Genomic DNA, 26,487 nt, shown 5'->3' with positions numbered 1-26,487 from the left:
CATCTCTGTAAATTATCTTGCCACCTGATTGGGCCTTTCCTACGGTGGAGACCTTTTGATGAGTTTTCACGTGGAAGGAGAATCTGCAAATTCCGGGCGTCTTCCAGGAAGTCCATCCACACACCTCATCAGAAGGCTCTTTGGGCACTGATCCTCCAACGTGGTTTTGTTGTCGGGTCCCTGCCCTGGGGCATTGATTAGATGTGTTGCCCAGAGGGGTTGCCACTGTTTTCTCCCAGCGGCCACTTTTTCGTCTCTGATCTGTCTGCCTGGATTTAATAAATAAACATAGGCAATATTCTTAAGACTCTTGTGGAGACGCGGCCTACAGTACAGCCCTGTGGGTGCATGTCAGGGGTCCTCGTCCCCTTTGGCAACCACCAGCCGGTCTTGATATTCCGAGCCAGGGCTGCCCCCTGTGCCCTGCTGGGTGTGTCACTGATGCTGCAGAAGTCCCTGCCAGCTGGCTTCGCCCAGGCCTCCACTTCAGGTCCTCCTTCACCTTCACCCTCCCTTCAACGCCCTTGGCAGTAGTGGTCGCACATCCGAGGTTATATTTGTTCCCTTCAGTTCTGGATGTCTTGCCTTTGCCCTCCAGATCCACATCTTTCTCTTCTGTGAGACCAACGGGAAGCTGGAGGGCAAGAGAGCCAAAGGGCTGTAGCCAATGGGAGGGACTGGCAAGGAGATTCCAGGCGAGGGAAGAAAGGCTGGGCGGGTACTCCTCAGCACCTTCCTGCCTGCACGCGGGCTGACCCTCCACTGAGGCCACCGCTCCGGTGTGGAGCTTGATCCAGTTCAGCACTCCTAGGAACTGCTCCCTAGCCTGGGTATTCCCGGTGCCCGGTGCGGTGGCTGGGGTGGGGCGCTGAGTACTCCTTTTAGCCTCCTTTAATGCTGCTCCTTAAACTCCCTGCAGCCATGTCCTTCGAGCATCCTGGCTGACACTCATAATTTGACCTCAGCGGTTTCAGTGTCTGTGTCTCTTTCCTGATGCTTCTGTTGGCTTTCGAGAGGAGACCACCATATACAACAGCAAGTTCTATAGATGCTTTTTACTTGAAAAGCTTCAGCATGAAAGTTGTTTTTTCCAAAAGGCATGTTCTTGGGAGAACAGTTCATACCTATTTGAAAGTGCAGGGTTTGGGGCGCCTGGGTGGCGCAGTCGGTTAGGCGTCCGACTTCAGCCAGGTCACGATCTCGCACTCCGTGAGTTCGAGCCCCGCGTCAGGCTCTGGGCTGATGGCTCAGAGCCTGGAGCCTGTTTCCGATTCTGTGTCTCCCTCTCTCTCTGCCCCTCCCCCGTTCATGCTCTGTCTCTCTCTGTCCCAAAAATAAATAAAAACAAAAACAAAAACGTTGAAAGTGCAGGGTTTTATTTTTTTTCAAATTATACAACTGGACAGCAAGAGGTCATAACAAAGCAGTTTTGTATTGGAGAAACAACTTTATTGGTCACACAAAAGAAGTAGACCAAGAGAAGAAATAGAATTAAAAGAAAAGTTTATTCATAATCATGCAAATTAGGAGTCCTTTTCAAATGATGGGGGAAAACATTGTTTTTGTTCCTTTCCAGAATCCAACCACCATCACCGCAGCACAGAACCTGCCACCACTGCCCAGGGACACGGACACTCTGGGCTATGAAGGTTGTGTTTCTTGACTTTTTGTTTTTAACAGCAGAAAAGGACATGAATTCAGAGATTTCTTTCCACGGGAAACTGAAGGAGGGAAAGCAGAAATCCACTTGTATTTGTAAAGGGCACCTGCCTTGCCCTCTTCCGGCCCCTGTAGGAGCCTGCCATTCTCATCCCCTGGCCTGGAGGGGCTGTGACCATCAGACCTGTCACATTCAGGGCCTGGGCAGCAGAGTGGCTCATTGGAAGTGTGCTGGGCCCATAACCCAGGGCTCTATGGAGTGAAACCATCCGCGGCTACAGGCTCATCTTTTTTTCCCCAGGAAGCAGCCTGCAGACCTCACTCTCCGTGTCCCCTTCTGTCTCCCTATCAGGGTGTGCAGGCCCCACAGCAGCAGCCGGCTCCACGGTATGATGGTCAGCACTCTGGACTCGGGATCCAGCGATCCGAGCTCAAATCTGGGTGGGACCTACACAATTCTTTTTTGTCCCCCTTCCCTTGATCCCCACTTTGGTGTCTCTTCCCTCAGTGCCCTCAGACCAAGGGTAGCCTGACGGCAGCCCTGGTGTCTTATGGTTCCATGGTGTAACAGTCAGCACTCTGGACTCTGAATCCAGCGATCCGAGTTCAAATCTCGGTGGAACCTGCCTCACCTGTGACCCTTCTGTGTCCTCCCAGTGCCAGGTAGTGAGCAATGCAGCCCTCAGCAGGACAGCCTGGTGCTTCCCAGACCAGGGTCTCCACTTGGGAGCTCACGTGGAGACCCCTGGCTGCAGTCTCCATTTGACACCACTGGCCCCTCCTCAGTCACCGGTCACCTTTTCCTTGTATGTCCACCAGGACACCCCTAGTCCCTATGCGCTGCTGCCTGTGGCTTAGAGGGCATGGTCTGGTGCAGGGGCGAGTCTGCCCTCAGGGTGCACAGAGGCCTGGGGCTCTTATAGCTTCCACTTGGGCACATACCTTTCCAGGGACCCTCCAGGTCCAGACCTCTGAGTGGGGTTGTGTGGGTGGCCCAGCAGGGCTCCTGCCCATCCCCCGACCCCGCAGAGGGAACATGTTAGAGATTTCCTGATCTCTGCTCTTTTTAACGTGTACTTCCTCTCTCTAGCTTGGCTTTTAAAAAGGGAGACCAAAAGGGGCTCATACTGTCACGGCCAGGAAACGTGAATTCTTTTCATTATTAAAGCAGATCCATACAAATCCTGAGTTAAGGGCCGGGGGCCTACCTCTGTGTCTGTTCCCACGTGACCTTGGCAAGACCCTGTCCTCTTGAGGGGAGCGGGAGGAGCTGGTCCTTGGGTCCATCACAACTCTGCTGCACAGATGGGATTTCAGTCCTGCTCCTGCCAGCTGCAGAGCCTCGGGGCTCAACCTTCTCGTCATTCCTGTTCCCCCCCGGTCTTTGTGCAAATGGGCTCATGTCTGGTTTGAGGCCCAGGCAAGCACCCCAGAAGAGCCCAGCCCCCACATTTGCTCGTGGATTATGACACGGGCCTACAGTGAGGACTCCTTGGTGACGTGCCTGTAGAGATTTCCCTATTTGTGCATAAAAAATCTGTTTTAACTGCTCTGCCCGTTTCCGACTGGGAACAAAGGCAATGCCCGAGGGAAAGGAGGTGATGTTGTAAATACCAAGTGTCCAGAAGCCAGAGGCTCCGCTTTGGGCCAGGAACTGAGGTCAGAGAACACCGTCAGGTCAGCAGCACAGGGGCCGGCACACAGGCAGTGCCCCTGCTCCACACCCTAGGCCAGCATCAAACTGATGGTGTAGACAATGGCTGAGTTCCGATCCGCAGTCCAGCAGAGTCGAGGAAGAAGAACCAGGGTCTACAACGGCTGGGACTGGCCCACGGGCCAAGGCCAGGCGGAAGTGCAATGGAAAAATCTGGGCTCTGCAGGGCACTGGAGAGCAGAGCTATTCAAGACGGCCACCATGCACACAAAGCTGCCGGACACGGTCATGGTCCACAGGAGGTGCTAGCAGCACCACGGCTCCAGTGACAGCATTCCGTAGAGCGGGTCCTGGGTGCAACGTGAATCTGGACTTACTCGGCCCTCCTCCTCATGGTGGGCCCCACCACTGCCCACCAGACACTCTGTGCACCAGCCCAGCTTGACTGTGGGGCCTCCCCCTCTTCTCTGCACGTAGGGCTGGAGTTAGGACAAAGGTGGCCGTAACCCCAAGATGTGCGGCAGATGAGACCCCACACCTCGTGTGATCACACCTGGTCTGTCATCCTGGGCCCTGGCCACCAGGGGGCTTTGCTGCAGCTGGAAGAGACTGCTTTTGGAGAAAAAAAAGTTTTTAACGTTTACCTATTTTTGAGAGAGAGAGAGAGAGACAGAGTGTGAGTGGGGAGGGGCAGAAAAGAGGGAGACACAGAATCCGAAGCGGGCTCCAGGCTCCGAGCTGTCAGCACAGAGCCCAACGTGGGGCTCGATCTCATGAACCGTGAGATCATGACCTGAGCTGAAGTCAGATGCTTAACCGACTGAGCCACCCAGGCGCCCCTGGAAGAGACTGCTTTTGAAGCGAGAGGCGCAGCCCCCACACCTGACTCGTGGCTTTCTGCGTCCCCTGAGAGCAAGGACAGCGCTCCTACTCTGGGCCACAGTGAGGCGAGGGGGCACGTGGCCCAGCGGGAAGGGGCATCTTCTCGACACACTCTCCACACTCAGACACATTCAACTGTTTATTCCGCAGTCAGCTCTGTGGAGGATGACACCGGTCGTGACCAGATGGAAAGGAAAAATGTACGATTTCACGCCCTAGCCGGCTATCAAGCCGGACAGGATACGGAACACGATGAAGGAAATGGAGCCCACCAGGGCGTGACGGCACGGAGGACTCAAGAGGATCAACATCACTCGTGTTTACCAAATCCAAGTGCTTTGAAAAACCAAACCCAGGCCACTCGCAGATGTCTTTCTTTTGGAGGACGAGCCCAGATGTGGAGCGCCACGGTTCTGGAGGTTTCTGGCTGCTTGCTAGCCCTTGTTTGTATTGCGGGGAAACCACGTTCTATCCCTTCTTTAAGGCGCTCACAGGAGCGGCGCGGGCCGCAGGATGACAGTCACTCAGACGGCAAAGGTCGGGGGGGGCTGTCCCCTGCTAACCCCGCTGGGGAGGGACTGAGATGAAAGCCTCCCGATCACACACCCTGGCCCGAGCGGGGCAGCCAGTCTGTCCTCCGTCCTTCCGTCCCCCTTGCCAGGCCTCCCCGACCTCGAGGGGAGTTCTCCTTAAAGGCAGAATGTAAAAGTGCAAGTCTGGGGCCCCCTGGCCAGAGGTCTGGTCCCAGGAGGCAGTTGCTACCGCTCTCTGACAACTGCAGCGGCGAGGAACGTGGCCCACTGCTACCAGAAAATCCGGAAATCCAGCTCTGTACACGAGCCCCCCGATTCCGAAAGGATGCAATTTATTCACGTTCTGGCAAAAATGTTTTCAGGAGTAACGTAAGTGGGTGAAGTAAGAGCCAAGTCGGGCAGACCAGGGACCGTGGCTCCACCACCCCCGCAGCCTGCCCGCCTCTCATCTCTTTTCCACGTCACATCGCTCTGAGGCACGTGAATCTGAACTTCTGGGGTCTTAGCTCTTCGCAGGACACTTTTTAGATTTCTTTTTTTAAGCCTAAAAGATAGTAGTCTGTCTCTATTTTTGTTCTTTGGGATATTTTTCAGTCTTAAGATAAAAGGGTACTGAATTGGGGCAATCCTCCTCTCTTGTTAAAATATGCCAGTTGAACACACGTTACAAAGATAGCACCACGTCAAACCGAGTGAGGGAGCCGCCTACACACAGGGGGAGAGAGCTCCGGAAAGCACAGTGATGACTGAGAAGCGGAGCGGTTCTCCTCCAGCGTCTCCCTCCCTGGGCGGTGGCGGGGCCCGCTTCCCAGCCTTGCCCACCTTCACCACTTGATGTCTCGGCTGGCGGCAGGGAGCCCCGGGCCCTGGTACACGGTGTGCAGGGCCTCCCGGACCCTGGGGGAGTCGGCCCCGTCCAGCCACTCCCGGTACAGCTCCTGCACGTGGGCGCTGGTCTCGGGGGGCCGCACGGGGACGTCCGCGTACTTGCCCTCCATCTGCCGCAGCAGCGCCTTGTCTGCGCGCCCATCCTCCGCCTGGGCTTGGCCCCTGCCGTTCAAACACCCTGGAAGACAAGCAGGGAGCCTATGCTTTTTCTCCTCTGCATCGAAGGGAGTGGCTCCGGGGCAGAGGAGGAACGACACCGCGTGCGGCGTCCCGTGGCCAGAGTCTGGAGCCGGACTCGACGCGCGGCCCCCAGCTCCCAAGGACAGCAGCTTACAGGCTCGCAGCCCCGGATGCTTCCTAGTCTTACCTACTTATGCTCTCCAGGGAACAGTTTTTACCTAAAACCGAATAGCCTGCCAACCTTTAGAACTGGATGGCTGTACAGGCAAATCCGGACCTCTGGTTTCTCCTGAAACTCATCAGAACCAGAAGAGCACGAAAACCGCTAACGGGCAGTCACGCCACCGCTGTCTCCTAAAGCCTCTGGGTGCTGGTCAGCCCCCCCCCCCCCCCACCCCACCCCGGGCGGCACTGGGGAGGGGACGGGAACCTGGGAGCCCGCACAGGAGCCTGCCCGCCCAAGTACCGCAGCCGAGATGAAGGGCGTGCCTCTCACGCAGGCGTGCTGCTTACCTCCAAATGTGTTAGATGATGTCACGATTTATAGGATGACATTCATGGAAAAGAACTGGGAGCAAACTTCCACCCTGGTCGAGTCCCCTTCCGCCTTCCCTTGGCAGCACCCAGCAGCTGCACTTTTGACCCCAAATCCTGAAGACGCTCAGTGGTGGCGGAGGACCCTGCCCGCTCTCCCAGGGTCTGCTCCTCTCCTCAGACCCCCGGCCCCCGCCCCCGCCCCCCTGCCTCCTCACCTGCACCCGCACCCGTCTGCTCCCCCGCGCCCCCACGTGGCCTCCCCAGACACTGGCGGGTTTTCACTAGCGCCCCAGCCGCGCCTCCTCTCCGCAGGCAGGTTCGAATCTCGTGGGCCCTTCCCACTCGGGGCACGAGTGGTCCCACTGCCACCTGGAGGCCACAGGATCCTCTCCCCCGACACCCACACCCGCTACACCAGCAAGTCCGTGGCCTCTGCTGTGGGAAGCCGCCCCGGCCCCTCTGGTTGGCCTCTGTTTCTCTGTCCCTCAGGTGGGGCCTAGCCACAGGTGGGGCCTCTGAAACCGAGAGCAGGCCCTCACCTGGTGCCCCCCAGGTGCAGCTCTTCTCTGGGACTATGTCCCAGGGCTTTTCTAAGGGGACACCTGGCTTTTCTGCTCTGTGGTGAGAGGAGGACAGGGACCACCGTGTCAACCACCAGGGCGGCACCCACGAAGTGTCAGAGTTGGGCGAGGCCTGCGGGCGGAGCCCCCTGCCTTACCCCCGGCGCAGGCGAGCACCTCCACAAAGTGGTACGGGAACCTGCCCTTCTTCAATTTCAGAACCACATTCTGGATGTTTCGAAAGCCGTACGCAGCAGCAAAGCGTAACAGAACCTCCCCGTTCTTTTCAAGGGTGACCTCCTGGAAGTCTTTGTTCCTGTAAGGGGAACAAAATGGGTTTTCATCTACAGAGTCCTTCCTCTGTAGCTCGACAATTGTTTTCAAATCTAAGTTGGAAACGTTAGCAAAATGAAAAGTCTGCGAACGAAAACAAAGAAGGCTTTTTAATCTTGGCTGTTCTAAACCCTATACCTAGGACAGCCCCCACCCCAACTCACACACACACACACACACACACACACACACACACACACACAGGCCTGGCTGGCTTTGGGCAGTTTGCCCTGGACAGCAGCGCTGACCACACAGGCAGACCTCAGGGTGCGGTAGGTGAGCTCCCCCACGTCCTCGTCAAACAGCTGCTTGGCGGCGTGTCTGAAGACGTGCGCCAGGTACCCGTCGGAGCTGGCTCCATCATGGCGCCTCACCTCCTCCTCCTTCAGGCCTCCGAACCTTCCCAGGGAGGAAAGAGTAACAGCAAGATTAAGTCAGATGTCCAAAGTCTTATGATCCCCGTGAAGAGAGAAACCCCTCGCAGATATTTATACTCTGGGGCCACAAACTCACGTTCCTGAGTTTTAACGATCGGACAAAGCAGCAGGCAGAGCCCCACTTGGTGCGCCCACGTCAGGCACGTTCCCCTGGAACCCTGACACTTGGGGATAGAGCTGGGAATCTCTGGGCCACTCGGAAGCGTGTGCACGTACCCAGCGGGGACAGGCGACAGGCACCGGCTCTGGCCACGGGCACTGCAGCCAGCTGACTAAACTCTGTAAACCTCAGGACGACCGTCCACGAAAGGGCCTCGCCGGCTAAACAGCCCACACTCGCCCTGCGTGGAGCCCAAGGGAGCCACTCTCCCCAGGAGGTGACCCAGCCTCGGGCAGGTCCAGATGCTCGATGTCGGGAACACACGAAGTTCAGAAATGGAGGGTGCTGGCATGTCAATGTCACCATGGAAACCCCCTTCCTCCAAGTGGCATCTCACACCAGGCCCCGCCCGCATCCCATGGAAGAGCCAGGAAGAGCGGGTTGTGGTAAGGGCTGAGCGGCAACAGTGGAAGGGGAAACCCAGGTCAGGGGCCCCACACCCTGTCCCCTGGCTGCACGTGGCCTCATACAGGAGGCTCCACCCACAAGGTGCCCCTCCCTGAAAGTCACTTACAGAGTATCAACGGCAGCGTCTTTTACCACGAGGTCACTTTGCTCCATTATCTGAACGACTTCACCTGCAGACAAAGAAGGGGCATGAGGCACCGAGGAAGCTGTCCTCAGGAGCTGTTTCCCAAATCAGGTCCCCACTGGAAACCTGCTAAAGCGACCCCGGACGCCGTCATGCTCACGGAGGCAGGAACCCAGCTCTAGTGCAATGTGATCCCAATAAAATGAAAAACTGATGAAACGCGAAAGAAGAGTCCAATTCCTCCTTCTGCCCTTGAAATGAGGGATTGTGCCATCTCTCCACATTTCTGTTTCTGAAGCAGAAACTTTTTGCACACAGCCTCCCGTGGACAGATGACCAAGGCGCAGTGGCTGCCCTCACATGGCATCAGGTTGTGTGCAAAGAGATGAGCTGAGAACCGGGACCTGTTCTCCTACTTCCCTCCACACAGCGGCCCCCGGAAGGCTTTGTGGAAACAGCTAAAGTTTACATCAGCCACCGAGGCATCACGTGCACACGAGTGGACTCAACGTCTGAGAACGACAGTAAAATGGACTCTGCATTTCAGGAAAACCCACTATCTACCCTTCCTTGGCTGCTGGGGCCGTCCTGTCTCCCTTCCCCGGGGACCCGGGGGTTCTCGTGCTGGAGTTTCAGGTCAGGGGACCCACGCCCAGGAGTCCCTGCCCCCGAGAACTGGCCTAAAGTACACCCACGTGGGTTCAGCAGACGTAAGCCACCCGCAGACTGCGATGTTCTGCGGAACGGTCCTGGAGGACGCCGAGGAACCACCCCCACCCCAGCACACAGGCTAGAGCAGGCCCAGGGCGCTGGAGCACCGTGGGTCCCCACTCTGTCTCCAGGTTTGTCCGCAGAGCCTCTGGGCTCACACGCGACTTTTCCGCGCTGCGTGAGCTCTGCCTCTCTCCACTTTCTTGCAGTCTGGCCCTCGGGGGGCCTGCCGTGACCTCAGAGGATGACGGGCCAGAGGCCCCAGCAGTCCCCAGCTCTGCACCCCCCTCACCTGAGGTTAGTACGCAGTCAGCACCCCGGGAGCCGTGCAAAGCTGTGGGAACGTCTTCTCGAAGGGCCTCCAGTTTCCTATCGTAGCAAGGGGCCACGATAACATGGAAAATCTTGTCTGGGGACAGGTTCTGGGGAGAAAGAGCAAACCCAGGTTGGGGCTGCGGGAAGCGAGGAGGGCAGCTGTGTGCCAGTGCCCACAACACCCCCCAGGGCCTTCCTCAGACCAAGTTCCGATCTGTGCCTGCCTCCCAGCTGTACGGGGAGACCGTGCCCTGGAGACCCGGGCAGATTCACCCAGAGCCCATAAGGCCAATGGCCTGGAGATGCCAGGGAAGAGCTGTAAAGCTGAACCCGTTTCCCCTGAAACCTCTGCATACAGTGACCAAACATGGTTAAGAGTAAGCCACACGGATGGTTGCTCGATGCCTGGCTGGTTTGCCTTTGGACCTTCTGGAAACTTCCCAAGTGACGCCTATCGGAGCTGCCCTCTGGTGCCTACGGCTGAGCTGGAGTTGGTAGCCACGCCAGGAGCTGGCACAGTTGCTGAGTGACCTTTGTGGAGAGGCCTCGGTGGAAACACCCTACTCGGGGCAGTCTGCGGAGGGTGCCGGCCGGCCCTCAGCAGGCCCACAGGACCAGGAAACTCCTGGACTCCCCCAAGCAGTGGGGCTGGGGCAGTCCCACAGTTCATTTTTCTGTCCCCAAAGTGAACACATACACACTGACATCACATTTACGACTGACAAGCTGTGGTGATGTTATGAGCGAAGGAATGAAAAGGGAACATTCCCACTGCTAAATTAACGAGGATGCCAGAACTGTGTGGCTTCCTGAAACTGGCTGTGGGTCTGGGGGATTCCTCCAGTTCCTGCAGGGCCAGACCTTGATGGTTCCCTGGAGAGATGTCTAATCTGACTGAGGAGGGCTGTGGGGGCTCTGGCAGCTGGAGAGCAGGCCACGGGAGGGGCCACATCGTGGATGGCATGAGAGTGTCAGGGACCTCCGGAAGGACCCAGGCCTGGCCTCCACCAGGCTCCCAAGGCGGCCCTGGATGGCATGCAGGGGGTCTGCGTGGGGAGGGACAGCACAGGGACCAGCTGATGATGGGGCACCGTCCATGGTGGGGGAGCCGGGGCAGGCGAGGGATGTGGAACGGCCTTCAGGGGCCTGGCTGGGAGATTTCCCGTCACGTGAAGGCAGATGCAGCCAAGAGATCAGACACTAGCTGCTCGCTGTGGTGACAGGCCAGGGACTCCCTCAGCAGGATGGCAGCATTTCCACTCGGTCCGGGTCTGACACCACCCTGGTCGTGCGCGGTGGAACACTCCCTATCTCCTGGCCCACCTGCTGCCCTCTGGGAGGAGGCTGGCTTACCTGCCGTCTAGCGAAGTAATCCTTCACCAGAGAGCCCATGATCTGTTGGGGAGACTTAGTGGTGCAGAGGTGGGGGGTGACAGGGTGGCCCAGCACCCGCTCGGCATATCGGACCCAGCCTGGGGAGAGAACGGGTCCCCTGTCAGCTCCTCACAGTGGCTTCCTCCTGCTTTCTGTCACACACGAGGAATTCAGCGCTCCCAGACCCTGTCACTTGGGGTAAAGCCAGACACCTCTCCTGACCCTAGGAGCTGGTGGCGGATCCCCCCCAGGAGCTGGTGGCGGATCCCCCCCAGGAGCTGGTGGCGGATCCCCCGCCAAGCTGCTTTTCCTCAGCAGCTTGGGCCACGCAGACCCCAGCTGCATTTGCCCCTGACGGGAAGACGCCCCTGCCGGCTTGCCGGAGAGGACAGAGTGGAAGGAAGTGAAAGCTGGCACAGGGGGTCCCCCAAAAGAGGAGGAGCACAAGCTTAGAGGAGCAGGCACGCGGCAGCGTCCCGGGGGGACAGGGCCCCTCTCCACCGTGCCGGCCACAACACCGTCCTTGCAGCCGGCAGCCATGCTCAGATGCTGCATCGGCCACAAAGCCACCGGCTCCACTCACCTATCAGAAGTTAACGGCCAACTCCTCACTTAGGGCGAGGACCACAGGAGGATTTCACGCCCCAGTGACAGTAAGAGACAGCACACTTGCTCTCCACCTACTACGTGCCCAGCATGGTACAAGCATTTCCTGAGTGGCTGACGGCCACTGTGCCCTCTGGGGTCACCCCTGCTATGGTTTCCAGGGGTGACAGGAGTCAGAGAGATCAGTGAACTACAAGGCCAGAAGCCTGGCGAGAGGCCTGCTGACCCCCAGCTGGGCGTGCGCACCACGGCACACGGGGGAGCACAGAAGCCTGGCGGTAAAGCCGCTCGTCAGACCCTGGGGACAGCCAGCCACTGTCCTGTGACCGCCCCCGGTAGGGAGAAGCGGCAGGCACCAGTTGACACGACAATCCCGTCCGAACAAACTCAAACCACAGCTGTCACCTCCAGGACAGGAAGTGTCTGCCGCGGCCCCCAAAAGCCCCAGGAGAGGGGGCCCTGGAGGAGGGCTCTCTCGTCCCGGCCTCAAACATTAAGATGAGAAACTGCCAAACACCGTGGCACCTTGGGGGCCCCAAGGCCCTGCCCCCCGGTCTCAGTGCCCAGGCCAGCAGCTCGAGACACGGCTCCCAGGCAGGTGGCACCTCTGGGCTGCGGGCAGGCTGCTGTGTGCTGGCCCTGGGCGCCCCACAACATCAAGCAGAACACCAGGAGGTAAGGGCCAGGGCCCACGGAGGACACCCGGCCTTGGGTGAAGAGGGCTGAGCAGGGACAGAGAGGAGGAACCAGGGTCCCAGGCCCCACGGCTCCCTGCATCTGAAACCAGACAGGCTAGCTTTTCCTGAGGGTTCCCTTCACCTCCCCCGGAGACAGAGAGGCTGCTGCCGGCTTGACAGCAGCACAGGTGTGACAATGCGCTACCTGGACGCTGGCACTTTCCTCGTCGGACCACGGACGGGATGGGACGAGGGGAGGTGCTTGGGGAAGTGGCCTGCAGATACGCTGCTGGGTGCCGGGCAAAGGTACACCCAACAGGAGGCGTTCTGTCAGCCTGTGGGCGGCAAGGGTACCCCAGGACCGGGGAGCCCTGTGAGCCAGCAAGGACTGCCCCCCGCCCCGATTCTATCTGCCAGGTCATGTCACCTGACCTTGACATTGCTTCAATTCCCTCACCTTGTCACAGGGAAGCAAAAATGACAATGTCAATCGTAGAAAAGGGCTAGGTTTGAACCGAAGCTCACCTCCTCTCCCTGAGTTTGAGAGAGGGTATGGAGCTGAACAACGTACAGTCCTGACACGTTTAGGTAGAAAGAACTCCCGAAGGAAAGTGCATCATTATCTAGGAAGAACATTCCAGAGGCTCCAGACCTACATGTAAACAGACTTGAACAGCTTGAAACCCTGAACGCAGCAAGTATCAGGCCAGGTCGGGGGTGGGGGCCGGTCTGCGTCAGTCAGAGGCTCAGTGAGAGGGGGCTCGGGCGGATGTGCAGGGGACCCGCGGGCACTTCACTCCCTCCTGACCCAAAAGCCCAGGGGGCCTGGGACCTCTGACCTCACCCACCTCCTCTCCTGCCCCCGAGGCAGACCCACGAGAAACGCTGCCTCGGGCCAACGGAGGCACAGCAGCGGGCGCTGGACGCTCACCCGGACAGGCGGAGGTGAGCATGGGCAACGCAGGCTCCTCCTCGCTGTGCTGGCGGAAGCGACGCACAAATTCCTTCTGACTCTCCAGCACGCTGAAATCCGCAGCGATCGTTGTGTCAAAGACATAGTGCACCCCTGCAAGAACGAGGGGAGCATTTAGCTTCTCTTGACCTGCAAGAGTCTGGAGAGTCGAAGATCAGACTCAAAGGACAGACTCCATGGCACCCCTGCACGATCTCCCTCCTCACTCTCGCCTCACAAACCGCAGAAGCCCAGGGCTGTGCTTTAATCTTTCCTTGCCACGATAAACATGCATCACTTTTCACAATAACATACAAGTATTTTCTCTCTGGCTTCTTCTTGTTCTCTCTACACCTACATAAACGCTTCATGGTAGCCCAGGAAAGTAATGGAATATTGCAAGATACCAGCACCACTCTCTTCCAATCAGTGGCTACGTTTCAGTCTGTGATGATCCTTGAGGTCTTGAAAATAAATGAGTAAGTTGGCAGGTCATGCCTTTTTGCTGGCTGCAATTGTTATGATTTGTAACCACCTATCTTTTCTCAGCTATCTTTTTAAAATAAATTTTCTTAATATTGGCTCGTAAGGATGATACATTTTTAATAATTACAATAAAGTTAAAATAACTTTAATATCTGCAGCTAGTCTAAATCTTAAAAGCAAAGTTATTCCTAAAAAGAAACATTATAAAGATAAGCATCATCTTATCACTTGAAGTATTACCTTAAATCAGTTTCGCTACAAATGTATTTTATTAACATATAATGCCCATTATTTTCTTTCAAAAAATTCTCCTGCAAGTGGAGGCTGGGTGGCTTAATCGGTTGAACGTCCGACTTTGGCTCAGGTCATGATCTTGAGGTTTGTGGGTTTGAGCCCCGCATTGGGCTGTGTGCCAAGAGTTCAGAGCCTGAAGCCTGCTTCAGAGTCTGTGTCTCCCTGTCTCTCTCTCTGTCAAAATAAATTTTAAAAATTCCCTCACAAGCAGTGGTGCCTGGGTGGCTGTCGGTTAAGCATCCGACTCTGGATGTCGGCTCAGGTCATGATCTTATGTTCCATAAGATGGAGTTCTGTGTCGGCCTCTGTGCTAACAACACGAAGCCGGCTTGGGATTCTCCTCTCTCCCCTCCCTCCTCTGCCTCCCTTGCTCAAGCTCTAAACCTCTTTGCCAAAATAAATAAATAAACTAAAAAAAAAAAAAAAGTTTCCTCCCAAAATAGGGCCTTTCCCCATGAGAAGAGAGCTCTGGCCTTCGGTAAGGCCGAGCTGACCTGAGGTGTTCTCAGATCACACGTGTGAAGGGGTAGCTAAATCCGCGCTCGCAGCTGTGGCCTCACTGGGAGCAGGCAGTGTGCGGGGAACCCACTCCACGCCCAGCGCTCCGAGGAGGCGGCCGTCTTTATTCTGAGCATCACCTTATTCTATTAGGAATCCCCCATGTGCTTGGTCTCTAAAAACCACTGCAGAAAAACAAACTCGTGTTGGCAAACGGCCCCCGCTGTCCTCGCCTGAGCCCACCTGGCGGTGGTGTGCACGAGGGCACACGGGGCGGCAGATGCTCTGTGCATGGTGGCGTGGGGGGCTGGGGTTGGGCGGCTCTGGTCCCACGACAGCGGGTGACACAGGAGCCTTCTTACCGCCATCTTGCACAGTGCCATTCTAGCTCATTCACGTCCGAGCTCCTGACCATGTCTGAAAGGGACCACCTTCCTGTTTTGTGCACAGGACACAGCCCATTCCCTCGCTGCTCTGCTCTTCAGAGCACATCCTGGGAACTCAGATGCCAGTCATCTCGCAGGAATGAGGCTCTACGAAACGCCTTCCGTGGGCCCGGGGAGCTGGGACGAGACCACACTCCTCGGCAAGTGCAGGAACCTCCAGCGTGTCCCCGGCCACCCCTTCCCTTCCGTCCCTTGCCACTGCTGGAGGCCGGGCCACACCTGTCTGCACAGCAAGGGGCAAGGGACGCCCGCGGGGTCTCCTCTTACATTCCTCAAGGTGCTCAGGGAAGCCCTCGTCTACGCTGCGCCCCTGCAAGCCGAACTCTGGAGATACAGAGGGCAGCTACAAACTGGCATCCTCAACGCACAAACAACATCAAGGAGCCTCACCAAGACTTTTGAGGAAGCCGCAGAGTCTTCTGGATGCATCAGTCACGCTGAGGCGGAATTTGGCAGCAAAGTAAGGCAGAGACTGAGGACACACCGACACCACCAGCACCTTGTGCTGTGAGGTATCACATTTCTGGAAGAAACAGAGTAGAGTGTCATTCACGGGGGGAGTACGGAAAGTAACGTAAGACATTATAATAAAAAGGTCAGAAGAGACAGAATGTCATAGATGTTCTGTGGAAAGCCTCCTAGATATACAAGCACTAGCAAGTATGATTAAGGACATGGAAAAAGTTAGGATTAAAGAGTAGGACGTCCTGAGATGCCTGGGTGGCTCAGTCAGTTAGGCGTCTGACTCTTGATTTTGGCTCAGGTCATGAGCTCATGGTCGTGAGATCAAGCCCCCTGTGGGGCTCTGCGCTGAACGTGGAGCCTGCTTGACAGTCTCTCTCCCTCTGCCCCCTTTCCCCTGCTCACGCTTTCTCTCTAATTAAAAAAAAAAAAAAAGTACATCCTAAGAGATTTCGTCAATTTGATTTTTTAACGTTTGTTTATTTTTTTGAGAGAGAGAGAGAGAGAGAGACCCAAGAAGTCTCTGTGCTGTCCCACAAACTGTAAGCTCATGACCTGAGCTGAAATCAAGAGTCAGATGTTTAACCGACTGAGCCACCCAGGCGCCCCTGCCAATGATAACCTTCACATCTTCTGATCTACACAGTTCTGATTTCTTTTTCTGATTGTATTGTCTAGGTCCTTCAAACTCAACCTCCGATAACAGTGGTGATAAATGGTACTAACATCTCGATTCAGACCTCGGTGGAAATGCTCATAAAGATGTACCATTAAGTGGAGGTTTGCAGAATTTCTGGTAGATACCCATAGGCGTCAGCATTTCAGTTGCAGCAAATGGGTATGCAACTCACTGGAATAAATAACAAGGAAATGGCTGTTTTGTGAAACTGGGCTGGTGAGCCAGCCACTCGAGTTGTGGTCAGGGACACGGCAGTTTGTGGAGTTTGAGCCCTGCCTCAGGCTCTGTGCTGACAGTGTGGAGCCTGCTTGGGTCTCTCTCTCTCTCTCTCTCTCTCTCTCTCTCTCTCTCTCTCTCTCTCTCTCTCTGCCCCTCCCCCGCTCATGCTGTCTGCCTCTCTCAAAATAAACTTAAAAAAAAAAAGTGATCACTGGCAGACAACACACCTACAAAACTGGAAGTAACCTAGGAAACTAGGAGAATATCAGGCTTACAAAATAGCTACATACAAATGATACATGAAAACCAAAAGCTTTCCACCCCAACAAAAATCAGTATTACAGAATTTAACAGATAAGAGGCGGTATGTGTTACGAAACAACCACAGAGACCCAGCCACACCAAGAACACATCACAGTTGCAGAGAACAGACAAAGAGGCAACATGAACACTTGGGGGGTCACACAGCCTAACCAGAGGCACAAACCACGATCATGGACGAAAAGATTATTCAGTAAGATATAAACTTCCCCCTCATTAACCTATTGACTCAATGCAACTCGCGTCAAAGTCCCACAGTTAATACCCAATAGTACAAGGTCAGCCGAGAGAGGAGAACCCAGAACAAAGAGAAGGATGGGGTCTACCAGCAGCTGGGGCCTGTTAAAATAGAATCCAATAAACCGTACGTGCGTCTAGCAGTACAAAAGCCTTCTTATGACAACGCAAATTAAAAGCTAGTGAGGAGAGAGCGCCCTGCACAGCTCCAGAAATCCAGTGACTCAAGTGTGACGGGAGTGCGCACACACACTACGGGAGACGCTCCACCCGGGAGAAGACACCTGTGCCCTGTGAGCCGGGCCCAGGGTGCTGCGAGGGGGCTGGGGGGGAGGGGCTGGGAATGGCTGAGTCTGGACTTGTCTACGCGAGAGAACGGCCCTCCAAGCTGTTCAACGCCTGGCAGCCGAGTGCAGTCTCGAACTCACAGAGCTGTGAACAGGCGGCATACAATGTGGTCAATGAGCATGCTAAAGATGTTCAGCCTCACCGACGATGAAGAAAATGCAAACGGGATCTTCTAGCGATCACACTGGAAAAGCAAGGAGTTTGAGAGCAGGTGTGGTCAGCAGAGCGGGACGTGGGCGTTGTCACCTATCACTTGCAGGAGCATAAAGGGAGATTCTGGCACAGAGTACCGCCACTAAGGAAGAAAAGCCCGCAGTTGTTCCGTGGAATGTGCCAGTGTGTGGGGGGACCAAGGTGCGTCGTAAGTGAGCCGAGTCTGCTCAGTGTAGTAAGACAGCCGAAGCCATCTTGCTCGGACAAGGACAAGGGTGAGCAGGCAGGGGCGGGCGAGCACGGTGACCGGAGCCGACAGGGTGAGGCCTCCCGGCTCAAAGTCCATCCCGCTGCTTGCCCACAGACCTCCCAGGGAGCCCGAACGCCAGGAAGGGGACGGACAGACACCATACTGACAACCCAACATGTTATTTCTACCTGAAACTGTGCCCCCAAAATGCTGAAGGACGTACCCAAGAACACGCCACAGGGGTGGCAAACACAGAGAACGTCGCTTGGCTCCGTCCCGGGCCACGTCCAACCCACGTTCCTCCCGGCCTCTGCCCCGCTCGGGCACACCGCGCATTGCAAGGGGCAGACCCAGGTGTGCCTTCCAGCTCCCCTGCCTCCCTGGCCATTCCTTTCACCTGTCTTCCTGTCAGGAAAGACACTGTTCACAGCTGAGTGACACAGGTCTACAGGGCAGCTGAGGGACCACAGCACTGGCCCAGCCTGATGAGCCCATTAGACCAGAACCCCACCTCTGTGAATAGACCGGGGACCTTGCCTCGTTCCACGTCAGCGAGGGAGTGTAGCCCTGGGTGGCGATCGTTCTGGCTGGCGGTGGACTCTGGAGAGGGCAGAGTCAGGCAAGGGACACAGGGCCAGGGCCAAGACCTATGCCCTGACCCCAGCAGAGGCTTTCACGACTCACCTGCACCGGCCCCCTGGGCCGCAGCACCAGCAGGTGCCCCGGAAGCCCTACCTTATTAAGGTTCAGAACTCGAAAGAAGTCCTTGGCGTTCTGCTGGGAGACCTGGAGCCCTTCCTCTGCAGTGACACAGCTGTCACACGCCAGGCAGTCACTCAGAAATATCTTGGCATCGGCCAACTTATGGAATTCTCCCTTCTACAAAAGAAAGATGAGGTAGGTTTTGGTCTGATATTTCAGTAAAAACTCTAACATGTGCTTCTCTAGGGAGGGTGGCAGCATGAGACCAGCACAGGACATGGACCCCCTTGAGCAGCACGGAGCCAGGCCTGCAGCTCGAGGGGCTGGAGGGGCACAGAACAGGCCACGATGACACCAGGGAGTCTCACAGATGACAATCGAGGGTAGGAGCAGGACGGCACTGTCGTGTGGTGGGAAAAAAACCTCCATTCCTGTGTCTTGGGAGCTGGCACGGACCTTCTCCTCCCTGTTCCCCTTCTGTGTAGCCCCTGAGGACTCCTGCTTGGCCGGGTGAGCTCCCCATGGAAACCCGTGGCCTGGCCTCAGGTCTGAATGGGGCCCAAGAGTTTGCACTTCTAACGTGCTCCCAGGTGGGGCCGGACCTGCCACTCCCAGGGTCTGGAGCACACGGCCTCTCCGTGCCTGCGGGGGTGTCTGTGAGCACGCTCTGCACTGTGCCCAGCAGGACTTCCTCCCTGCCCGGTGCACCACCCCGTCCTTTCTGCAGGCTCTCCTGGGCCAGGGCTGGTCCTTCCCCTGCCTCTGGTCTCCTAAACGTGTGCCCGTGCGGAAGACTGCCCAGCACCCCTGCTCTGCCATCAGCCTTACCTTCCAGAGCAGTGCCAGCTTCCCCACCCCCAACACCTCCCCAGCCTTCACCTCCAGCGGGGCTCTCACCCTCCTGAGCTCCAGACGGCCATCCCACAGAAAGCTCAGCGTCTGTGGAACCAGAACTGCACTCTACTGCCTGCGCTGCGTCCTTTCCTGCTTTTGCCACTCTGGCGGGCCTGCCCAGGCCCCACCACCCCGTCTCCCATATCGTTTCCTTCATCCTCCCCTGCTCTAGCCACCTTAAGCCACCTGCCCCCAAACACACATACGACCTGTCCCCTTACCCAGACGCCCTCAATGGCTTCCACTGCCCCTCCCCCAGAGCACTCTGTCCACACCTCCCTTGTGCCTGGAAAGCGCACCCCACCCCTGACCTGCTCACAGAGGGGGTACCACCCACCGTGCTGGCAGGGCGTCCACTGAGGCCGTGTGCACACCTTATCTCTGTGTCACCACGGCCCTGGGAGGGAAGTAACTCGACTCTCCGGCTCACTGATAAGGAAACTGGGGCTCCAGGGTTTAGGTGTCTGTCTGAGATGACGAGGCCAGCGGGTGGGTGTGGGAGGCACCCGGCACTCCCCGCCTCTTCCACCTTTGTGCCCTGGGTGCCGTTCTCACCTACTGCTTGCCAAACCCTACGGCCGCCGGACCACAGAGGGGTGCCAGTACAGGAGGGACGAGACCAGTTCCTGTCGGGCCAGACGTCGAGACTACAGAGGACCCTGCTGCTCTTCGCCCCACGTTGCCAGCTCTCCACTAGTGAGGTCGGTACCAGGACTTTCCAAGGGAAGAGCGACCTCCCCCGTAAACACAAACCGTCACTTCTAGCTGAGGAGGATGCAAACACTCAAGAACGGACTTAGAGAAGAAACCGTTAGAAAAATAACCTTACAGGATCAGATTTGGATTATTTTATAAGTTACCTACCTACACTCCCATTTTACAGAATGAAGCTTTTCGTTACATGAAATTGGATATTCCAGTACTATGACACTCCTCCCAATAAACGGTTAAGGAGGACGCTTTTCCCTGTTCCTCACGCAGCTTGCTCTGGCTCGGTGTATTCTCGGAAGGCTGGCTCTCGGGCACCTCTGTCTCAAAAGGTCACGTGCCTCGCAATGACGGACCTGTGTGTGTGTGTGGCCCCCGGCAGGGCACCACTTCAGTACCTTCTTTCCTGGAGCATGACGTGCTGGGGACAGGAGCCCTCGAAGAGGGCAAAAACGGCCACAGCCGTTCACTCCAGGCGAATACAACACTGAAAAACTACTTGCCTCTCTGTTCTCCAGGGCCAGACTTGGTACGTCGACTGATGCATTCTCTTGGTCATCGGTTTTTGTTTTTTTACTACATTCCTTGAAAAGGCAGAGGAACATATAAAAGAACAACTTTTAATTTGACTCCCTGAATTTGCAAAGATGCGCATAGTCTCCGCTCCGTTAACCTCATGTGCAGAAGTTTTTTCTACAAAAATAAAAGCGGCCGTACTTGTGGACACACGGAGACAGACAGACACACACACACACACCCCCTCCTCTATCTGTATCTGTATCCCTTTTAGTAACTGAGAACTAGAAACAATGGGGCCTTCCATCCACAGGTAAATCAACACCGACTACCTGCACACACATCATATTTAGAACACAATGGACTAGAACTGTACGTGAAGCTCTGAAAACGCACTTGCTGTATGTTAAAAACAAAAAAAAAGTGATGGAATATTTATATGAGCCAATTTGTGGAAAAACAAACCAAAAACCCCATTCATGCACTGAATGGCTATGTATGTTCCGCTGCCTAGAAACAAGTGTGGAAAGCCATCCCAGTTACCATGGTTACACAGGTGGAGAGGACCAGCCCAGACCTTCCTGCCTGTATAGTTTTGTTACTATAAGCATGTTAGCTGTAGAAAAGCCGCCTCAAAAACATTTTTTGATCATGGTTTCAATCATCCACATCAAGAATGGTGTTTTCCGTGACTGCCCTGAGTGGTTGCAGAGGCTGGTGTTTTGGGGGGTTTTTTAGTATTCTTTTTCTGGCTTCAAAAATACTTTGCGAGCATGGACAAGTGCACGGAAAACTAGAAAGACGAAGCATGACCCCAACTGTAACATTAACTACAAGGCACCTGAAAACGTCACCTGACACGCAGTAGTAGCTCCAGACACCTGGCAAGGTGCAGCGCCTGGAGCTTACCAACCACCTACAGTCTCCCTCCATCCAGTTAAAACCCCAACTAGTTCTGCCAGACACGCGATCAAGGGTGCATGTTGACGCGGACGCAGAGGCGCCCGGAGCGGCGATCCGGAGGACCGGGAGCGAGGACCGCGCAGCTGCTGGCGCTGCCCGCTCTGGGCACCGGGGCTCCCGCATGCCCGCAGACGCGGGCAGCCCCGAGCTCCCGCAGTCCCGATCCCCTGACCCCAAGCAGCCTCGACCCCGGACAGGCCGACCCTCGACTCCCTGACCCGGGGCGGCCCATCTCAGCCGGGCCGGCCCCCGACCTCCTGACCTCGAGCAGCCGGGCCTTTCCCTGCAGCCCCCGGCCCCCCACGCCCAGACCCCCGACCCCGAGTGCGCGGAGCCCACCTTCCGCGTGCAGTGCTCACACTTCATCTGGAGCGGGGCAGGCAGGGGGCCAGGGCTCGGCCTGAGAAGAGCTCCGGGAGACGCGGTCACTGACGCCCTCCACCCGCCGCCCTTTGTTGTAGTCGCCCCCGGCCGGCCCCACCCCCGGAGTCTCCTCTCGACCAATGAGAGCGCTGGGAAGGGACAGGCCTCACCACTAAACCAATAGAAGTGAGAAAAGGGCGATGCGGCTCCCTCCCGCACGGCTCCGCCTAGGCCAATGAGAGCACCGGGAAGGGGCGGGCCGGGCCCCGGAGCCAATCGGAGTGCGCGGGGGCGGGGTGCGGCGGACGCCCTGGAGGCCCGGCAAGTTCTCGCGCCCGTTTTGGCAGCGCGCGGGTCGGGGACGGGTGCGGGGTGGACGCGCGGACCCTCTCTGTAGGAGGCAGCCCCGAATTGTTCTGGGGCGCTGGGCCGTCAGCTCGGCGCCGCCTCACTCCCGTTTCTAGGCTTCGCCGGGCCATCGCCATTGCCGCCCCGAGGCGCGTCACGTAGGCCGGTCCCGGTGGCAGTGCGCACGCGCAGGTGTGCACCACGTGGCGCCTTAGGGCGCACGAAGTTAGGTGTGAAATGAGTCCTCCGGAAGTTCTCGGCAGGTGTGTGGATGCTTGCTTTACAAATAGAGAGCAGTTACTGATTCTGGGAGTGATGACTCCACCTGCGGGGCTAAAATGAAAATGTTTAACTCTTAATAATGAAAATAAACACTTTACAAAATCAGCGTCTGCTCCTTACAGGATGATCAAAAACGAGAGGCATGCCTAGAAAACTTGAGTAGAGAATAGGAAAAGTAACTGGTGACCTTAAAAATCGAGTTGCCATTTTACCAGAAAAAAATGGGTTTATTTGGGAATAACAGAGAATTGCAATTGGGACCAAGCTAGCTGTACCAAAACCATAATAGGCAAGTCTGGAAACAAAGGAGATGAGCACACTTTTAGAGGAAAAGGGGATGTTGGCAGAGGCTATTGTAAACAGAAAGTCCAGTGGAGTAAAGTAGTGGCCTCTCAGCACCGAGCTTGACTGCTTCTCCTGGCTGGGCTGTCCTGCTGCAGTAGTTGAGTACCTGCAAGGATCCTGCGGGGTCTGCGTTGGAGACCAGCGGTCGTGGACGGAGAGCGCCCCTGCCTGGCCCCAACCCAGCCTAAAGAGGGTTTCCTTGATTCAGTTTCAGGATTTCCAGTGCTTCATACAGCTTTTCACAAATGCCTCTGTTAACTCAGGAGGTCTTTTTAAAAATGTTTTATTTATTATTTTTGAGAGAAAAAGAGAGTGCGAGCGGGGAAGGGGCAGAGAGAGAGGCAGACACAGAATGGGAAGCAGGCTCCAGGCTCAGCTGTCAGCACAGAGCCCCATGCTGGGCTCACACCCATGAACTGTGAGATCATGACCTGAGCTGAAGTCCCACACTTAACCAACTGAGCCACCCTGGTTCCCCTAAACTCAGGAGGTCTTAAATGGCTCCCAGATTAACTCTCTGCATTACTCAAATCTAGGTCAGCAGCTCTCAGAAAACACATTCCTTCAGTTTTAAGCATGAATAACAGGGTATTTTGCGGTTGTCACTTGTATATATTTCTCATTATTATTTTAAAAACGTAACCATGATACCATTACCGTAATGTGTGAAAAAAGAAAATTGCAATTACTTAATTTCATCAAATATGTAGTGTCTAGGTTTCCCTAAATTGAACCTTTTTTTTTTTTTTTCAGTTTAAATCAGGACCTAAATAAGGTCTAATATATTCATTGGTTTGAGTGTTTCTTGCGTCTCTTTTTAAAAATTTTGTTTTAGAATAACTTGCAGCTCACTTAGAAGTCGCAAAGACACCATGGAGAGCTCCTGGTCTACAGGCTTGTGTGTGCGTTTGAATTTGTAGGTTCCATCCACATCCTGCTGGCTTCTCCTTGCATATCGCTATAAAGGAATCCGGTGATTCGGCTGTAGGGCTTCCAAGAATTGCTGCCTGTGTCCTTGTGGAGTCCTTTCATATATCCTTGTTGTCTGAGTTTCCAGTAAAGAGTAGTTAGAACATTCTCATGCTTTGATCACGGGTTAAATTTGTTGGCAAGCCTATTTCATATATATTGTAATTCCTTCAGGAGTTTATACTAACCATCTTTTTTTGTGATATTAATTAGCGCACATTGATGAAACTGCATGGATCCATTCATTTATTATAGCAATTTTTAACCCTACCGTTTCTTCTTTAAAAAAAAAAAGTTTATTTATTTTGAGAGAGAGCGGGCACGAGCAGGGGAGGGGAAGAGAGAGAGGGAGAGAGAGAATACATCAGTGCAGAGCCCAGTGTGGGGCTCTATCCCATGAACCGTGAGATAATGACCTGAGCTGAAATCAAAAGTCAGACACTCGACAGACTGAGCCAACCAGGGGCCCCAGTTTCTTATTAATTTACTAGTGGGAATACTTTCATAATGATAAATTCCTCTCATTCACTATTTGGTTACTCTGTTGTAAATTTTTTTTTTATTATTAATGTTTATTTAATTTTGAGAGAGAGGGAGACAATATCTGAAGCAGGCTCCAGGCCCTGAGCTGTCAGCACAGAGCCCGATGTGGGGCTTGAACTCACGAGCTGTGAGATCATGATCTGAGCTGAAGTCAGACACTCAACCGACTGAGCCACCTGGGTGGCCCACTCTGTTGTAAATTTTATAAAGAAGGCAGGATGAATGAATCTGTCAAAAAAAAAAAAATCCAAGTTCTTTTCTTAGTATCCTCTGAAAGTGAACGAAGGATTTAAAATTGATCATTATGAATTATGGATTTAAACCCTTGAAGATTTTTGATTCATATTTTTTAAATGTTTTATTTTTGAGAGAGAGAGAGCATGAGTGGAGGAGGGGGAGAGGGAGGGTGACAGAGGATCTGAAGCAGGCTCTGTGCCGACACAAGTGAGCCAGATGTAGGGCTTAAAACTCATGAACCTTGAGATCATGACCTAAGCCAAAGTTGGACGCTCAACTGACTGAGCCCCCCAGGTGCCTTGATTCATTTGAATTATTGTTCTTGTTGATGCTCAAATCCTTTTTTTTTTTTCTTTTTGGCATAGAAAATCTCTTCAGCTAGGCTCCAAAAATTTTTTAACAAGATGCTAATAGTCTGTTTGTTTTTTGATACATCTGCTTGTACATTTCTTGCTTTAGACCTGAAATCACTCCTTTCTCCCAAAAGCCTGGTTCCTTTAGTAGCAACTGCTATTTAAAAACCACAAAATCTGTACTAGTATTGTTCATTGCTACTGCATTCGTCATTGTTTCCAGGACTTTCCAGTGGACAGCATTAAGAGACATTTTTTAAAAATCTTTAATGTTTATTTTTGAGAGAGAGAGGGAGAGGGAGAGAGAGCAGGGGAAGAGCAGAGAGTGAGAGGAAGACACAGGATCCAAAGCAGGCCTGCAGATCCCGCAAAACACAACCAGGAAGAAAAGCTCTTCCTCCTGCAGTGTCTCTCCAGCACCCTCTACTGGCAAAGCTTAACACCATGGCAGAGAGCACACAAAACTAGGGGTTCAGGTCCATTTTCAGGGATCAGGCAATGAAGTTTGAATTTAGAGCGGATTTAATGCCTTGGTAATTGGCACAGTATACAGGTTTATTCACTCAGTACCCTCTTTATGGATGTTGTATTTCCAGTCTTGCTTTTGCCAATAGTCAGCAGGATTTTAACCAAATTGACTATCATTTGGTTACACATCTGACATTTGTAAGAGTCCAGCGCAGTCTTCATTTTTAAACACCTTATAATCTAGTAGAAAAGGTCAAATTACGCAAACAAATGTAATGCAAAGTAGAATTTCCTAGGTATCATCCCAGTTCTACCCAAATTCTGAGTAAGACCACTTCCTGTTGCAGTAAGCAGGACGAACTTAAAGGAAGTACTAACAATTCCAATCAGTCTTCAAGAAGGAAGTCCACTTCAAGAAGGAATGTGAGCTGAGGGCTCAGGTCGGCGAGGCTATGCTCAGACAGAGCCCAGTTTTGCTACAGCTTAGAGGAGACGGTCTCAAAGTGCTCAAGGTGTGGTTCCTGGACCAGCGCTATTAGCAACATGTATATTTTCAGCCCCACCCATGACTGGGCACAGGTACCAGCCGTCTGTTTCAGTAAGTCTGCCAGGTGATTCCGATGCATGCTCAGGTTCGGGAACCACAGCAGAGAGTGTCTGAAGGAGACTGGTAAAGTATAAAAGTCATCTCCAAATTTTTGATCACGTGCCTATATTGGTAAACTTGTAGGGTTATGCATACTGATGTTCATATATTTCTTTATAAGGTAATATGCAGTGTTATACTGTTATGCATGTTATAAAACACACTGAGAATAAATATGAAAAAAGAAAAACAGGAATACAAACTCTCCTATGGCCTTTCGGCACCCCACATATCACTTGGCCTTACCACTTTGGAGATCACTGAGGCAGGTAGACAGTGACTATACGGTGAAGACATACAGGTAGGGTCCTTTCCTCATCTGGCCAGCATTAGAAAGGCAAGTTAGGGTCCTACTCGGGTCCTCACCTGGCCGCAGTAAGGGAAGGTGGTGTTTTGGTGGAGAGGGAGCAGAAAGGCCACCTATGCGGGCATCACAAGGTTTTCCTGGAGAAAACAGTCTCTCTTACCACAACTCTTTTCCGCAGACATCAGGGCATGTTTATTAGCAATAGATAAACTATCATCACAAACACATGAGTGTTTCGTTTTCCCAGCTACACTGGGAAAGTTGTTTTGGGGTTAAGGATCTCTGGTTTACACCTACCCTTCCCCACTTGCCTTGCATGGGCTGTTTAGATTTAAATTTTTAGCCTGTTGAGGGGCGCCTGGGTGGATCAGTGGGTAAGTGTCCAACTTCGGCTCAGGTCATGATCTTCCAGCTCCTGAGTCTGAACCCTGCTTGGGGCCTACTTTGGATTCTGTGTCTC

At 54.3% G+C, this 26,487-nt stretch overlaps 1 protein-coding gene and 1 non-coding gene across 4 annotated transcripts; one reads left to right on the top strand and one right to left on the bottom strand.

The window, feature by feature from the left end:
* Positions 1–1,359: 1,359 nt before the first annotated feature.
* Positions 1,360–22,172, bottom strand: NARF (nuclear prelamin A recognition factor). Of its 3 annotated transcripts, none has more exons than XM_047831713.1 (12): positions 21,506–22,172; positions 20,191–20,271; positions 18,119–18,262; positions 15,105–15,237; positions 12,970–13,104; positions 10,735–10,853; positions 9,359–9,488; positions 8,338–8,401; positions 7,488–7,625; positions 7,052–7,209; positions 5,551–5,794; positions 1,360–5,272 (listed from the first exon to the last, which is right to left on the bottom strand). In XM_047831713.1, exons 1-11 carry the CDS (start codon positions 21,530–21,532, stop codon positions 5,553–5,555), a joined length of 1,371 nt encoding a protein of 456 aa, XP_047687669.1. In that variant the 5' UTR covers positions 21,533–22,172; the 3' UTR covers positions 1,360–5,272; positions 5,551–5,552. The 3 variants fall into 3 exon arrangements, with proteins under 3 accessions (XP_047687669.1, XP_047687670.1, XP_047687668.1); XM_047831714.1 differs by having other exon boundaries at positions 1,360–5,071; XM_047831712.1 differs by having other exon boundaries at positions 1,360–5,794.
* On the top strand, positions 2,213–2,284 carry TRNAQ-CUG (transfer RNA glutamine (anticodon CUG)). The gene has a single exon. It is a non-coding gene; the product is annotated as a tRNA-Gln (tRNA).
* Positions 22,173–26,487: the final 4,315 nt, after the last annotated feature.

This window comes from Prionailurus viverrinus, chromosome E1 (assembly GCF_022837055.1).
Source record: "Prionailurus viverrinus isolate Anna chromosome E1, UM_Priviv_1.0, whole genome shotgun sequence".
Classification (NCBI taxonomy): domain Eukaryota; kingdom Metazoa; phylum Chordata; class Mammalia; order Carnivora; family Felidae; genus Prionailurus; species Prionailurus viverrinus.
Note: the sequence above shows the minus strand (reverse complement) of the source record. Positions and strands in the feature narration are given on the sequence as shown.

Excerpts from the sequence above, each read along its gene's own strand:
- NARF (XM_047831712.1), bottom strand. The coding sequence starts at position 21,532 with ATGAAGTGTGAGCACTGCACGCGGAAG. Across the intron at positions 15,238-18,118 it reads GAGTTCTGAACCTTAATAAG|AAATGTGATACCTCACAGCA; the intron begins GTAGGGCTTCCG and ends TGTTTCTTCCAG. Across the intron at positions 9,489-10,734 it reads ATTACTTCGCTAGACGGCAG|AACCTGTCCCCAGACAAGAT; the intron begins GTAAGCCAGCCT and ends CTTTCTCCCCAG.